This window comes from Camelus bactrianus, chromosome X, assembly GCF_048773025.1.
Source record: "Camelus bactrianus isolate YW-2024 breed Bactrian camel chromosome X, ASM4877302v1, whole genome shotgun sequence".
In the NCBI taxonomy this organism is placed as follows: domain Eukaryota; kingdom Metazoa; phylum Chordata; class Mammalia; order Artiodactyla; family Camelidae; genus Camelus; species Camelus bactrianus.
The window spans coordinates 12,255,524-12,271,380 of NC_133575.1; the positions used below are offsets into that span (position 1 = coordinate 12,255,524).

General features: G+C 40.0%; 1 protein-coding gene across 2 annotated transcripts in view; it reads right to left on the reverse strand.

The window, feature by feature from the left end:
* Window positions 1-2,295: 2,295 nt before the first annotated feature.
* The window catches only part of CTPS2 (CTP synthase 2), a 95,735-nt gene continuing 82,173 nt past the window's right edge, over window positions 2,296-15,857 (reverse strand). For both annotated transcript variants that reach the window (XM_074359405.1, XM_074359404.1), the window contains exons 17-19: window positions 15,403-15,547; window positions 3,747-3,857; window positions 2,296-2,519 (exon numbers count right to left, since the gene is read on the reverse strand). In XM_074359405.1, coding sequence (XP_074215506.1) covers window positions 3,788-3,857; window positions 15,403-15,547 — 215 coding nt within the window. In that variant the 3' untranslated portion in view covers window positions 2,296-2,519; window positions 3,747-3,787. The remainder of the gene's footprint in view (window positions 2,520-3,746; window positions 3,858-15,402; window positions 15,548-15,857) is intronic.

Consider the following 15,857-nt stretch of genomic DNA (forward strand, 5'->3'; position numbering starts at 1 on the left):
GTTTAATAACATGTATACCTGCTGTATCTATGGGAGACCCAAGAAAACTGAGCAACTCTTCTAAACAGACCAAGCCACTACCTTCAGTACCATCTCCAGCTAAAGAGAAAAGAAGATGCTGCGGAGGAACCAGTCACGGAAGGTTACCAGGCAAAGCACAGCAATCAAGGGTGAGATCGTTGGACAGATTTAAGTTGCTGCCTTCTCCACTGATCGGAGTTTCCAGAGATTTAGAGTCATCCTTCTCTCCCTGGTACAGAGAAGGAGACACCTTTACAAATGGAGGTTTCCTTTATAAATGTAAATGTCTCTTACAAAGGCCAACTTGTATTCAGTTGTCAGGGCTTTTCTTGTATCTGTTGTTTCTTAAAAATAAAAATAATCAGCCTAAAATAATCCTTAATATCAGAGACATATTTGAGGGACAAATTCTGCTCCCCTTTACTTCCCCCAGCACCTGACACCACGTGTGGCTCATGCCAGGGGCTCAAAGATACATGTGTTGAATGAATGATTTATAATAACTTTCCATGTGTTCACAGCCACAGCTGCCCCACTAACCTACGCAGCCAAGCTACCATTCCAAGTTCAACGGGGGTCCCCAAAAAAGAAAATCTCATGTAGGAGCAACAAAGAGGCTGATTTATTGCTACTGAAGGGCCCTTCCTTCCAGTCCTACTTACACACATTATTAGCCCAAAGCGTAAGCACTCTGTTACAAGTGACTTTAGAAATCATAATCATTACAATTGAAAACTCTCATTTAAGCCCGACTACCCCACTGTGCAGTTAAAGTATCCCCTCTGTGCTTCCGTACCTCTCTCTGTAAGGCCTATTTCAGCTTTTAACCTACCTTGTGGGCTTTTCATTTGGAGCCTCCTGTGATCTTCAAGCTGTAATTTTCACAAGTGGAGCCATAAAGCTCTTTAATATTTTTGTTTACCAGAATTGTTCATTTCACTTCTGCATGTGTTTGGCAGATGAATTTTCTGTAGTGTTTCACAAAATAATGCTTTACAGCATTAAGAGAAACAAGTTAAAAGGCCAAAGACAATGACAAGAAAATTAACTGACCAGCTAAAATATTTAAATTAGTATCAGAACACTCAAATGTAACCCACAACTAAGTCATCTCAAACACATTCAACAGGGAAATCAGGAAGCCCACTGGATCACAATTTTGTACGACAGGGCCAGGACAGGGGCAGGTGAGGGAGGTGCAGGGCTGAATCCTGGCTTTATTTTAAAATTCGTTATTTTGCTCACCGTGGGTTTTTTTCAAATGAATTTTGACTTTTAAAAATACTATATTAAAATACTACTGATGCTTCCTCCAAAAATCGTAAGTCTCATATGACCCAGCCATTCCACTCCTGGGTATAACGGTTCACCAAAAGAATTAAAACAGATATTCAAATATTTGCACATATATGCTCAAAGCAGCACTATTCACAATAACGAAAAGGCAGAAACAAGCCAAATATCCATCAATGGATGAATAAATAAAATAAATTGTGTTTCCATGAAATTCTATTCAGCCATAAAAAAGAATGAACTGACACAGGCTCCAACATGGATAAACCTGGAAAACATCAAGCTCAGTGAGAGAAGCCAGACACAAAAGGCCACCTACTGTATGATTCCACTGATAGGAAATGTCCAGAATAGGAATACCCATAGAAACAGAAAGGAGACTAGAGGTTGCAGGAGGGGGGTGGTGCTGGGAAGAGGGAAGAATGGAGAGTGACTGCTAATGGGTGTGGGGATTTATTTTGGAGTGATGGAAATGTTTTGGAATTAGATAGAGGTGGTGGTTACACAACACTGTGAATGTACCTAATGCCACTGAACTGTACACTTTAAAATGGTTAATTCTATGGTTTGTGAATTTCACCTCAATTAAATATATATATATATATATATATTTATATATATAAAACCGATCTTAAAAAAATAAAAATTAAAAAAAAAATCTTGATTCCTCAGTTTTTTTAATGCCCACTTAAATTCTTTGCCCGAGGCCAGGGTCTCACCTGCCACCCCCAGTCTTAGACCTGTTTCATCTTACTTTTAAGTAGAAATAAACAGAGTAAGAAACTGAAATAAGCTTGGGCTACTCACAAATCTGTGGCTGAGTTTAGGTAACAGAATGACTCATTTTTGACTCAAAATAAGTTCTCACTTGTGCCTGCCAGCCTTCCCATCTAGCCCAGAGAAGGTTTAGTTACCTGGATCCTTGGCCACCACCTGGACATCACCATCCACTGGACAAAACATGAACACACTTTCTGCCCATAAGGTTGTTGGGAAAACTTTAATCAGCTAAAGAAATTTGTGAGAACTAAAGGCTACTTCTGGAGAAAAAAGAAAACCACCCCTTTGATTCTGGTTCAGGAAGTGGTATTATTAGATTTCGCTCGAGGCTATACATCCCATGTTTGGTGGAGAAGAAAGTGATTCTATAAGAGTGTGCTGATTTCTTCAGAGAGTTCTTCGTCTTGCCTTTAGTTATTTCAGAGCTTTAAAAAAAAAAAAGAATACAAGTATTGGCAACATCAGAAGTTGAAATAATATAAAGAAAAAAAAGAACAACAACAATAAAAAAGAAGTTGAATAACAGAAGTCTTGAAGGTACCCCCAACTCATCTTTGCACCTTTTCAGTTTTATCCTAAAGATCTCCATGTCTGAGGCAAATCTAAACAGACACAGATGTGCTTTCCCTGGGGCCCCTTAAGTGAACCAGGAGGAGAGCCCATGTAGGAGCAAATTTTCCAAAAGCTGCTGTCCCTACTCGAGAGCAAGGACAGTTTAAGGCCTGCCCCACCCCTAGGGTTGTCCAGGCAGCATCTGCCTCTGAGCATGAATGGAGTAAAGCCATCCAGCCTGTTGTCTCCATTAATAAAATCTCAAGGAGCCGTGGGAAAAATAAGCTGCCCTTGGAAGCCAAGTCAGTCTCTGGCATATCCCCACAAAGAAAGAAAGTGCCCTTTTTTTTAATTGAAGTATAGTTGATTTACAATGTTGTGTTAGTTTCTGGTGTACAGCATAGTGATTCAGTTATACATATATATTATTTTCCATTATAGGTTATTATAAGCTATTGAATATAGTTCCCTGTGCTATACAGTGGAACCTTGTTGTTTATCTATTTTATATATAGTAGCGTGTATCCCTCCCCCATCCCCTTTCCCCTTGGGTAACAGTAAGTTTGTAAGAAAACACTTATTTTAAACAAACCCAAGGAAATCTGCTTTTCCTTGAGTGACCTAGACCAGGGGTCAGCAAACTGGGTTTGGAAATAAAGTTTTATTGGTACACAGCCCTGCCCGTTTATTACGTATTGCCTGAGACTGCTCTCTGGCTCCAAAGGCAGTGAGGTTGTTGCAACAGAGACTACAAGGCTGACAACACTGACAATAGCCACTATCTGGCCCTTTACAGAACAAGTTTGTTGAGCCTTCACCTAGACTATTACAACTCTGAGCACTACAGCCTCCACGTATCCATTTATAGGTGCACGGATCTATTTCTTATGGCCTCAGGTGCATTCCTAACTGCAAGCTTTCTTGGGTGCATTCCAGATCCCCAAAAGCATGATCGGCTGGCAAGTCTGTCCTGCTAACTGCACTAAACAGGAGCATCCCGGGCCGGCAGATCCTGCGAGACAAGTTCTGCAATGCTCCCTTCTACACCAAGACAACAGCCTTTCTGTAAAACAAACAAGAACATAAAGATTCCATCTTACCCTCTCAGGCAGTGCTGGTTATTCCAAGTCATGTATCAGTTTCAGTTTATTTCCAACTCAGCTATCCTTGGCTCTGAAAAGCTATCATCACTGGCATCGCTGTATCTGTCACTAGAGCAAAGGAGGAACTAATTAAGCAAAGTGTAAAAAAACTCTGGACAATTATTCTATTTACAGTCCCAAACACTTTCCATAATTAAGCCCCACTCCGAGAAAATACTAAGGAATAATCTATTACCACTTCCTAGTCACTACAGGAAGACGTTAGTCCAACCACACACAACGGTCTCCTGTTGTCAGAGGAACTGGTAACTGGCTTTTATCTTAAATTGGAAGTACCTTATTCAGAAAATTTATAAAAGCATGTCCATTTAGATTGAAATTTATAATTTTCTGAAGACCACTAATATAGGTCAACAGCATAAAAGTTTTCCATTCCAACAAACATTCTCATAGGTCCAAGGGTTTGAGATATAATTTGCACAATTATGCTGTTTTCAAATTAGAAACTTTATGTGACGCTCCAACTACCTTGAGCTACATGCAGTATTCAATGTAGGACTGATTATTGACATAGATGCTGCCATGTTGGGTTCCTATAGAAATTACACCATCTCCATGAGACAGGTCTGCAACTGTACTTTCACTCCAAGCCATAGGCTCAGTTTGGGGTTCCTCTTGCTCGGTTCCAAGTAACTCAGCAGGTTGATCAACTCCTCAAGAGTTCTACTGATCTATAAAGACGACACTGCCAGGGAGTGTTTTATGCCTGACCCATTCCTAACCTTGGTCAAGTTTTTACTGATTTGTAGAATAGAAGTCTAAATTCCGTAAGAGGTGAAATCCACTTTTTTTTTTAAAGGGAGGAGAGGGAACAACTGGAGAAATCCTATGCTGACAGGTTAGAAAAGAAAGATTTACTCTAAACATAGTGAGCAAGTATCAATAAACACATAAACAAAATCCTAACAATCTTGGTCTCCTCCCTGACTTTTGGACAAAACACTGGAAAGGGTAGAGGGTGGGGCTACAGTATGGAGAAGAGACAGAAAAAAATTAAGAACTGGCAAAAAACGGGAGGAGGATACAGCTCAGTGGTAGAACGTGTGCTTAGCATGTATGAGGTCCTAGTTCAATCCCCAGTACCTCTATTTTTAAAAAACTAATTAATTAATTAATTAATTAAACCTAATTACCCCTCAAAAAACAAAACAAAGAAAGAATTGGCAGAAAAGACAAGATGTGTTAGATAAACACATAAATCAACATAACATTAAAACTAATCAAGTAGAAGATACCTCCTAGTTAGATTTTAATTCAGAAAAATCACTCCTACTGTTACAAATGGGTTTCCAATAAAGAAAACACAGGAATAACTGAAGAATGTTTTTTTTTTTAAAAAAACAGCCCCCAAAAGTTGATATATCCTTATATAACCATGCATTCTCACTACACAAACACAGAGTCCTTCCCAATTCTACAGAACAAAGGGGGACATGGAAGGTGCACTCAACTCCTTCTGTGAGAAGAAGTGAAGGCCAAGGATGTTCAGGTGACATAGAACACAGCATGTTCAAGGTGGAGCCAGAATCCTATCCTGAGAATCTAGGAAAAAGTAGTGACAATACCTATGACCTCACCAAAATGTTATGAGGGCCAAAGGAGAATGCATAAATGTGCTCTGAAACTATATACAAACATGAGCTGTTACTGTTTATGGGGGTTACATCTTTACAACATGCTACCTCTCCAAAGTCATGGAAATATAAAGAAGCCGTGAAAGCTGCCAAGGGCATGATTTTCAGAATTGTTTCTGGTACCAAGAGTAACTCCCTACCCACATGAGCAAGTGGACTTGGGTGGGTCCGTTTAAGCTAATGGTTGTCATATCCTGTCTGACGACTGTCAGCCCCCAACTCTGCCAACACATCAAAATAGCACAGGCTGAAACTAACAAAGGGAGGTTCCAGGGCAAGCGACTGGGTTCGCTAATTTTCTGTCCTATGTGTTCAGGGGCGAAGGTAGGACAATCAAATGAATCACCATACCTCAAGAACAGCATTCTCAACATAGGCATGGCTGCTAAATTTGCTGCTTTTTATGGCATTTATGTGCCAGCAAAAAACAAGTGCTAGAAATAAAATGTGGATCATCATCCACGTGTGGTACAGCAGTGGCTCCTGCACAGCCAATAAAATGTGGCACTACTCTGTGCCACATCAGACTTAGGGGTTCACTTTTGTTTCACACAGTACAGACTTAAGTCATAAGATTTACTTATTTGGGCATATTTTTAGTTAATTTGAGGTATCTCAGCTCTATCTTAAGACTACCTTGTCTTTTTGAATAATCTCTGTACACACACACACACAAATACTTCTTAGTCGAGAGGGTTATTAGATATTAGGGTCTCATACATTAAACTTTATGAAATGCCACACGATACAGATCCATTTATGGGTGTCTTGTTACATTTGAGGAGCAGAAAGTTTTAAACTTGCACTGTCCAATATGGTAGCCAGTGGCCACACCAGCTATCTAAATTTAAAATTCCATTCCCCACGCATTCACACTGAGCCACACTTCAAGTCCTCCATAGCCATATGTGGCTGGTACTACCCCACTGGACAGTGCAGATGACAGAACATTTCCATCATTGCAGAAAGTTCTACTGGATAGCACTGGTTTAAAAAGAAATTAATAATGATGTAAAAAAAATCATAATCACCATGCAGTGATTCTCCTTGTTACTCCCTAAGAAAGGCCTTTTTTTTTTTTTTTTAAGGTCTGGCTATCTACAGTCAATTAAAATCACAGCAAATATCTCTCATGCTATCATGTGCCCCCTAAATAATGGAAGCACTCTTTTTTTTTTTTTTTTAAGTTTTTTACTGCACTATTCCTTACAAGATAAAATCACCAGCAGCAATGCATGGGAATCACAATCCTTACAACACTGGCTTGACTTACAAGACTTGACTGCAATGGTCTACCTGTGGTTCTTTGACAAACAAAAGGCTTGTCATAGTCAAGTCTGTTTGTCAAAGACTCCTGGTTCCTAATAAATTCCCACTATGAGAAAACATGTTCCAAGACACCAGGGCAAGGGTACAGTAATGCCTCATGAAGCCCACCTTCTATGCTGTCCCAAGGCAGATGTTAAACCATTTCTTCTCTATTAACAGAAAGAGGTGGTTGGAATCTTAAAAACTGTAATGGCATACTTATGATTCCCAGCATGTGTAAGTTCCTACAATACTTTATATTGAAATCCATTTCATGAGGGAAAAGCATGTTTCAAAACAGGTTGCCATGCACAGTTTCCCCCAAAGCACTGTTACTGCTACACTTACTTCCTTCTCACAGAGCCCCTGGAAGTCATAAAACATAAGAGCAATGGAATAAAAACTTAGTACGCTTTGAATGAGTTTTGCATTGAATAGTAAGTGGGAGAACGCGACCCTGGCAGGGCATTCAAAGCACAGTAGTCTATATGACTATTAACTCTGTTCCTGGCTGATACCACATCATCAGCAGGCAGTGAACCACGATCAATAAAGAGAACCTTTTAAGCAACATTTAATCCCTGAGGGAAGGTGTACTCAAATGGGTTTATCGCCAGTGCTTTACCAGAAAAAGTCTCAAGGTATGATGTTGCAGTCAAACAATAATGGTAGGGGAGCAGTCTTAAAAGATATTTCAAAGAACTGTCAAAAAAGAAAGCAAAAAAAGAATCTTTTTTTCCAGTTCACTTTTGCTTGAAATGTAACAAAACAGGGAGAGTAGTATTTTTATATCAGTTGAAAGCTGACAAAGCACCATCACAACTGTTCCTCACAGCAACCCTACAGGAGGAAGATCCTGAGGTTTAGGAGTGGGGGAACCTAGAAAAAATTACCCCCTATGGAACAGACCCAGAAAATAAACCCATAGCACCTGCTCCACTCACCCACACTGACCTCACAGAAATAAAATATTTGCACCTTATATTGTACGAATGGTTCCTGGCAACATCAACCATGCAGCCCAAAGGTTTTTTTAAAAAAAAAAAAGGCAAGGTGATTCCAAGTTTAAAACACTGCTGGAAAATGCATGTCAGATTCACTCAGGAGAAAAAGAGTATCTCACTCTCCTAGTCAAAGAGAAAGAGCTACCCAGTGGGATAAGGATGACTTAAAGGGAGAAATGGACACTCTTTATCAACAGCGGAGAGGCCACTCCCACTTCCAATGCCCACCGTCAATAATGATTTGGTGAACCGGCATCCTAACAGGCTACAGATTGGCAGTCCCCTGTCACTAAGCACTTTAGGAATGTGTATCAGGAGCCAAGGGAGCTCTGAGAGCCGAAGCAAAGGCATTAAACCCTCTGGGGAAGTTCAGGGACTGCAAGCTGTTCCATATGGATTTGTGTGCATTTTATCCTGTAAGTCAGGGGAAGCCATTTAGAGTTTTAAGCTCAAACTAGGAAGACCTTTCACCATTCTGCCGGCAGAAGATGGATTGAGAAGACGAGAGCTAGCGCCATAGACACCAGGCAGGAGGCTTTGCAAGAGACGACGGCGATGGGAACTAAGGTGAAATTAACAATGATAACAACACAAGAATTCCCATTTAATTTCCTACCACAGACCAGGCGCTGTGCTACATGCTTTACATTTAGTATAAAACGTAATCTTTAGAAATTAACACAACATTGTAAATCGGCTATACTTCAATTAAAAAAAAAAGTAATCTTCATTACTACCATGTGAAGTGGGTACTATTCCTACCCCTTTTTACAAAGACACTGATGCACAGAAGAGTGAGGGTGCAGCCAGCTGGGAAATGAAAGAGCTGGGTTGAACTCAGCAGGTCCTGCCTCCAGAGCCCATGCACTGAAGCCCAGGCACACTCCCTTCAGCCTGGCAGAAGACAGAGGGAGGGCAGGTGGATTCCAACATCATAATTCTCCACGACCTGCTGACTATGGAAGATGAGGAGGCATGGAGAGGAATCTGAGCTCACTCGTGGGAGTTCAGTCAGGTGTGTGGATGAAATGGATGGTGGTAACACTACTAGGAAGATGTTTATCTTGATGTTAGTCATAATCCTGAGAGCCTGGGAGTGCTCCTGGGGTGCGGCCATCAAAGAGAGACAAGCTGTAAGGCTTATTTCCTACACCGTGGGGGCTGAGCACTTGCACATCTGTGTCCTTTCTTAGCTGGAGGTCTGTATCTGAGGATTCCCTAGAAGAATGTCAATAGATGGAGGGCTTCTGGGATATGAACACCAAGAAATGATGTTCAAATTGCTATGTGTGTACAGTTTTCCAGGAAGTGAGCCCCCCACTTTCATCACATTCTCAGAAGGTGATTTGTCAGCCCCAAAATGTAGAGAACCATTATAACTACACAGTAAGTCCCCCAGGACAGGACATGTATTCTTATTCGACTAGTTCTTAATTCTCTTATGCCCAGCACCATAGCGAGGATGGAGTGAGCGTTAGGACATGTGGCACGTTGAGTGAATGATGAAGTATACCGTCATTAAACACCATGAGTATCATGCAACTTGAAAAAATGCGTATAAGGTGTTAAGGTCAAAAGACAGGCTTCTGTAATTAAGAAAGACTCTGGCAATGCTTTGAGAACATAAGACTATACTGTTTTCCATGACCTTTCATCAAATGGCTTTGGCATCCACTGATGACCCTTATTTGACTCAGTGATTATATTGGGGGTTGCTTCTACATTTTTTTAATTGGCCTTTATGTTTTTCCTGAGTAGCACTATGGAATTTTTGTAAGAAATGTAGTATGTTATAATCCAATGCTGTAATTATTCTTTTTCCTGTTCAAACTGTGCAAAATGAGGCCAGCAGGAACCCTTTCAAGTGTGTTCCTTTGATCTTATACAAACCTCCCCCTTGGTTTTTGAACTCTTTCTTCCTTTAAGTCCAGCAATATATTCCAATCTCATCTTGTACTTTTCCTGCCCTAGACCTGGAACCAGCTATTTCTTCCAGGAACCCTAGTTCACTTTGGGGGGGTGGTATTTTAGAAACCAAAATAGAGAAAAATGTTTCTTTACAAAAGAGACATCCAGATAGTCACTACTCTACCTACATGATAAACTCAACATCATCCACCGAGTGACAAGAGAGAGGGAATGTTACATGCCTTATGTGCCTCCTGACAGGTCCTCATAAAGTACACAACAGCCCCAGTGAACAATTCTTCCAAAAATGTCTAACCTGATTCTAATTGTGAGAAAACAATCAGATGAATTCACATTCTGGTCATTGCTACAAGATGACTGGCCTGGACTCTTCATAAAAGTCAGTGTTATGAAGAACTGAAAAAGACAGAATGATTTACCCAGATTAAAAGAAACTAAGGAAACAGAACCAAATGAACCTAAAATTGAGCACTGATTACATTTTTTTAATTTAAAAAAAGGTAAAGAGACATTTGGGGACAGATGGAGAAATTTAAATATGGACAGGATATTAAACAATGTCATTGACTTAATGGTAATTTTCTTAAGTGTGATCATGAGACTCTAGTTATGTGAGAAAATGTCTTCCATTTTAGGAAATGCATGATAAAGTATTTGGAGGGAAATACTATGATGTTTGCAACTTACAAGTGATTCAGAAATAAATTTATACAGAGAGAAAGAGAGAGAAGTAAATGTGCTAAAAGGGCAACAATTGATGAATCTAGGTGAAAGTGTCCAAGTTTGCACTACAGTATTCTTTCCTCTTTTCTATAGGCTTGGACGTTTTCAAAACAAAAGAACTGAGTACAACAAGGTCCTACTGTGTAGCAATATCTTGTAATACCCTATAATGAAAAAGAATCTGAAAAGGAATATATATATGTGTGTAACTGAATGGCTATGCTGTACACCAGAAAACAACACAACATTGTAAACCAATTATACTTCAATCAATCAATTAAAGAATTGTGAAAAAATACACACACGCACATACTCACTATTATGATTACAACCATGAAATGAGTCATATATGGATATACACTAAAGATGGGAAAGAAAGACTCAAAAGCAAGCACAATGACTGTCAGACTTATAGGTTTACAGATGCTTTCCTCTATTTTCCAAATTTTCTGTAATGCTACAGCTAGAAGTCAACAGAAAACAAAATCTTCTCAGGTTGGAAGTCAGCAGGTCACTTAGAAGGAAAAGTCCAATAGTCACAGAAGGGAGACCAGGGATGATGGCAAAGGACATGGGTGCCTTCACTCCCTGACTGCTGCTGAGATTCAAAGAGAAAAGTGAAGCAGGAAGGGTGAGCTCAAAGGAGAGAACGGACGGCGATCCCAGGAGCACACAAGCGATCAGGAATGGAAGGCACTGACTCCGGGTCTGTACTTCCTTTAAGGACCCTCTGATTAGAGAGGACTCTCAACTTTTGAGTTTGGTCTGAAACAGCCAAATGAATACAGCGCATCTTGGAGAAACTTCCTTCCTGCTGTTTCTCCACCAGCCTGCTTCCTGTTTCACTACAAAAAGACAATTTTTCTGCACAAGAGATAGTATGTGTTGGATGGAGACATGGAATCCAGGATTCTAAAATCTAGAATAAAATGCTACTCACATGTCTTAAGATTCCAGTTTTATACTTTAAAAACACGTTTCCCCAAAAAGCCGCATTTTTGTGAACTGCTGACTGAACCCCATTTAGGGTCTTGCTTCCTGACATAGAACAAGCACTAACTAAGCAGGAGAGTTCGACTCGGACCCACAGAAGGGCATGATAGATGTCAGCATCACAAAAACTGGACATCTTTCCCAAGCTCAGTGTGGAGTGATTGCTCCTCAGAGCCTTGAGGGTCTGCCCAGAGACAACAGGGGCTGAAAAACAACCTAGGAACTTTAGACTCCCACACCACTTCTCTTTCTAGTTGCTTAAAAATGGAATTCTGGACAGAGAGCACGTGCTTTGTTTCTAGATACTGAGGAACTCACAATTACAAGAACCTTTGGATATTCTGTTTAGCATAAATCTCCTAAAATTCTTCACTACATTTACATGAAGCAGTCTCATTCCATGACATTATATGCCAGCCAAACCATACAAATCTGTGGTTACCGTTTATACATGGGACAAATTCTATTTAGACACCAGGGGAGAGATATCAGCAAATAATTACAATGATTTATTTAATGGACCATAATTTCCCATTGGATTTCTTTATTCTAAAAATGTTTATTAGACTTGCGCAAAAGAGTTAACACAGCAGGCCTGAGGCTGCTATCTTTAGAAGGGCCTGCCTGCAGGGGAACTTAGCTAGCTTGCAGAATGTTTTCTCCATTACTAACTGATAAGGTTATTTCGTTGGGCCTAGGCTCTTTGTACAAGCAATGTGATTTATGGTGAATGCTGTTCTCCTTTTGAGAGCCTGGAATTTGGGTGGTTGCTACGCAGAGAAGGCCCATGTGACAAGCCCCCTAAAGAAACCCTAAACTCTGAGTGTCACACGGGCTTCTCTGGGCATAAACATCACACACTGCACTTTTACTGCTGGGGGGGAGGACGAGCTCTGTGACCTTTCTCAGGAAGGAGAGAGCATAAGAAACCTGCAGACAGACTTCTCCATACCCTAGTTATTCCTCTTCCCCTTACTGACCCAGCTGGGTTTGCCTACGGTGTCACCGAAATCAATTCTAGCCGAGTACAACTGTATTCTGATTCCTTCCAGTGAATCACCAAATGTGTGGGCAGTCTTGGGGGACCCCTAAAACAAGACTTAGTTTAATTTGGCAAGTACTTTTGAGTAGCTTACAAAAACATAAAAAATTCTATCCTAACGCTATTATGCCTCTTGAACAGACCACTACAAATCTAAAACCCAGTGGACTGGTCTTCGTAACGGCTGCCATCCGATATATACCAGAGTAGCTGAGAGGTTAGCTCACCAGCTCTAGAGCCCAAAATAATATTCTTACTGCAACTTCCCAGACACTAAGACAAACGTTCTCCACAGGGCAGAATGCAAAGGTTACAGCCCAGGTACATTTGCTCAAAGCCAAGGAATTTTTCATTGTGGGTTTTAAAAAGACATCGGCTGTACACGTGCTGTCCATTTAAATATTATTAGCCCAGAAATTCTAGGAAAGGAAGTCATTATTCTAGTGTTCATATTTCTTGTCACACTGTTGAGGATTGAATACAAACAGTAATCTTGTTTGATCGACATACAGTCCCAACTCAGCTCACATTAGAGCCGGGCCATCAAAGCAGTTATTTGCTTTTCGGTGGTCACTGACCACCGAAAAGGCAGGGACAAGCCGGCAAGGTTCTCCTGGAAGCCCAGTGTCTGCTGCTGGATTAAGTCATGAGCAACCACTCCCTGAGAGGTGTCAAGATCAGACTATACTATATCCTCCCCTGCTACCTACATTCATTACTTTAATAGGTAGTAAAGAACGGCTGCATACTAGGGAGCCAGGGAAACAAAGATAAATCACATGCTGGCTGCTCTTAAGGAACACTCCATTTCAGGGCTAATGCACAGGGATTCTCTGACTAGCCTGGAAGCCAGCTACTCTGGAATTCCAATACTAGCATCAGAGTTTTGTTAAGAGGTCTTTCCTTTCTAAGACATACTGTGTCTTGCTCAGGAGTTGCTAGCAAGCAGTCACTTTTCTCAGAAACTACTGGTGAGTTTTACCCATAGACCACCAGCCCCCAGGTGGAAAGTGGCACACTGCCCAGCACACAGACACCATTCACATACTACTTGATATTTGCAAACAACCAGGTAGTCATGCATGAATTATTATGAATGAATTATTTCTCTCAGCCATCTAACTTGTTCCACTGTCATCCTCCTTTCATGTGTGAGCACCCAAAATAACAGAGACAATAAAGTGGCAGGAAGGGTCAGCACATACATCCGACATGGCACCAGATTGGAATGTCCCTGCCGTGTAAGCTGCGCAGCCTCAGAACACAAGAAGCTCATTTCCATGTGCAATCTCATACAACACCGTGCCACATGAGTCAGAAAAAGTGGAGCTGCTCAGCTAAAGCAGGGAAGAGCCTGGAGCTACCGCCCACCCTTCCACCCCACCCCCCATCTCCCACTGCATAGCCTACTCCTCACAGCAGCCTGGACTCCAGCTTCATAGGGCACAGGGTAAAAACCAGTGCACTGGTTCAAGAGTGTAAAGAGTGATCATTAATTAAGCAAGATGCCCAACACACAAAATACATACAGATGCTCCCCTCTGAACACACAAGTAAAGGAAATGCTAGAGAACTGTGAGCCTCTCCTAGCAGGTAATGTTGCAAACAAGCAGGCTTGTGTAACAAAGCACACATGTACACAACGACGCAGCGATCCTGCAGTCCTCTATCACAATGTCACAAGGGTTATTTGCTGGGATGAGGGTCTGCAGTGGTAATCTTCCAAATAACATATATCTGGTTATCCTGGTAATAACTCTACCCAAGTCCATGATTCTGGTTCGTTCCTTTCACTTTTAAAGTTATTACATACAATATTCTTACAAGAGACTAAGTAAAGATGTAAATTCTCCCCAGTCATATTTAAATGTAAAGAAATCTTAATGAAAATCCCTAAGGGATTTTTTTTTATTCAAACTTAACTTTAAAAATGATTGTAAAAAATTTTTAAATAAAAAAATAAAAATCATTGTACAGTTCATCTAGAATAGCAGCAAGATACATTTTTTAAAATATTAAATAATAATGGGAGCAGGGTAGATAAGGGCTTGATTTACAATAATGCTATGAAAAAAGAGATGAAATCATCAATGGAACAAAATAGAAATCCCTGAAACAAATCTAATCCACACAACTGACTAACAAGTGGCAGGGTGAGGGTGGGGGTGGGTCGGGGGAGGCAGATCCCTACCCCACAAACCTCACACACTACACCAAAAATAAAAGTCCATATAGATTACTATAAAATTTAAACTATAAAATTGAAACCATAAAAGTACTGGTGGAAAACAAATGGGTAATCATTTATATAACTATCTTTTGATAGGGAAAGACTTTAGGCATGATACTAATGACATAATCCATACAGGTAAAAGATATGACTACATAAACTTAAAAATATACATAAATAAGGACTACACAAAGTCTTTATTTAAAACTTTTTAGGGAAAATAAAAACTAAGATTAAAACTAATAAAGACCATTAACAGCTTAGAAGAAAAACAAAATCACTTTGAAAAAGTATTTGTAACCTAACAAAGGATCACTGTTCTTTATATATAGATTACCAATCATTAAGAAAAAATGATAATTGCCAAAGGAAAATAGGGCAAAGGCTATGAACAGGCTATTCATAAAACAAAGAGCTAATAAACACATAAAATATTCATATATATTTTTTAATCAAAGAGTTAACAAAAGAAACCCCCTTTTTTCACTTACCAAAATGACAAAAATTTCTAAAACAATACTTAGCATCAGAATGATTTGGAAAGCTGAAATGTTACCACTGTAGATGTGACTAAGTCATTTTCATTAAAAGAAAAAGGTATGTTAAGAGGGGAAAAAAATGATTCTCAACTTTTGGGAAAAAAATCCTACAATGATATTAAATTTGATGAGAAGCCTAAGATGTTGATAACTGCATCCTGAGTTGTTGCTAGGAACAGTAAGCTGGTTACCTGGAAGACAGTTTGCATCCCTGTAGCAGGTAGGCATTCAGGCTCCCAGTTGCCGCAAGTAACAGCCCCAGGTATGGAGGGGAAGGCTTCATCGGCCTAGAAGAAAACTCGGGATGGAACTGGACACCGACAAAATAGGGGTGATCTGAAATGAGAATAATCATGACACAACTGAAGCAGACAAATATGAGAATAGCTTTAAATGTCTTCTCATCTTTAAATAAGAAAACCCATTAAATGGTAAGATGATTATTTAACTTGTTACTGTCAGAGCCAGTTATTTTCATGATCCATCTTGGCAGTAGAATTCCAAGTTGCAAAACACATCTCACTAATGAGATCTAGTATTTTATTTGTGGAAGGTGTTAAGAGTGAGCAAAGTTAAGCAAAAGTTTTTTAATGGTAATTTGATCTGCTTTCCCCAAATCTGCCTGCTATCTGAAGGCCCTTCAGAG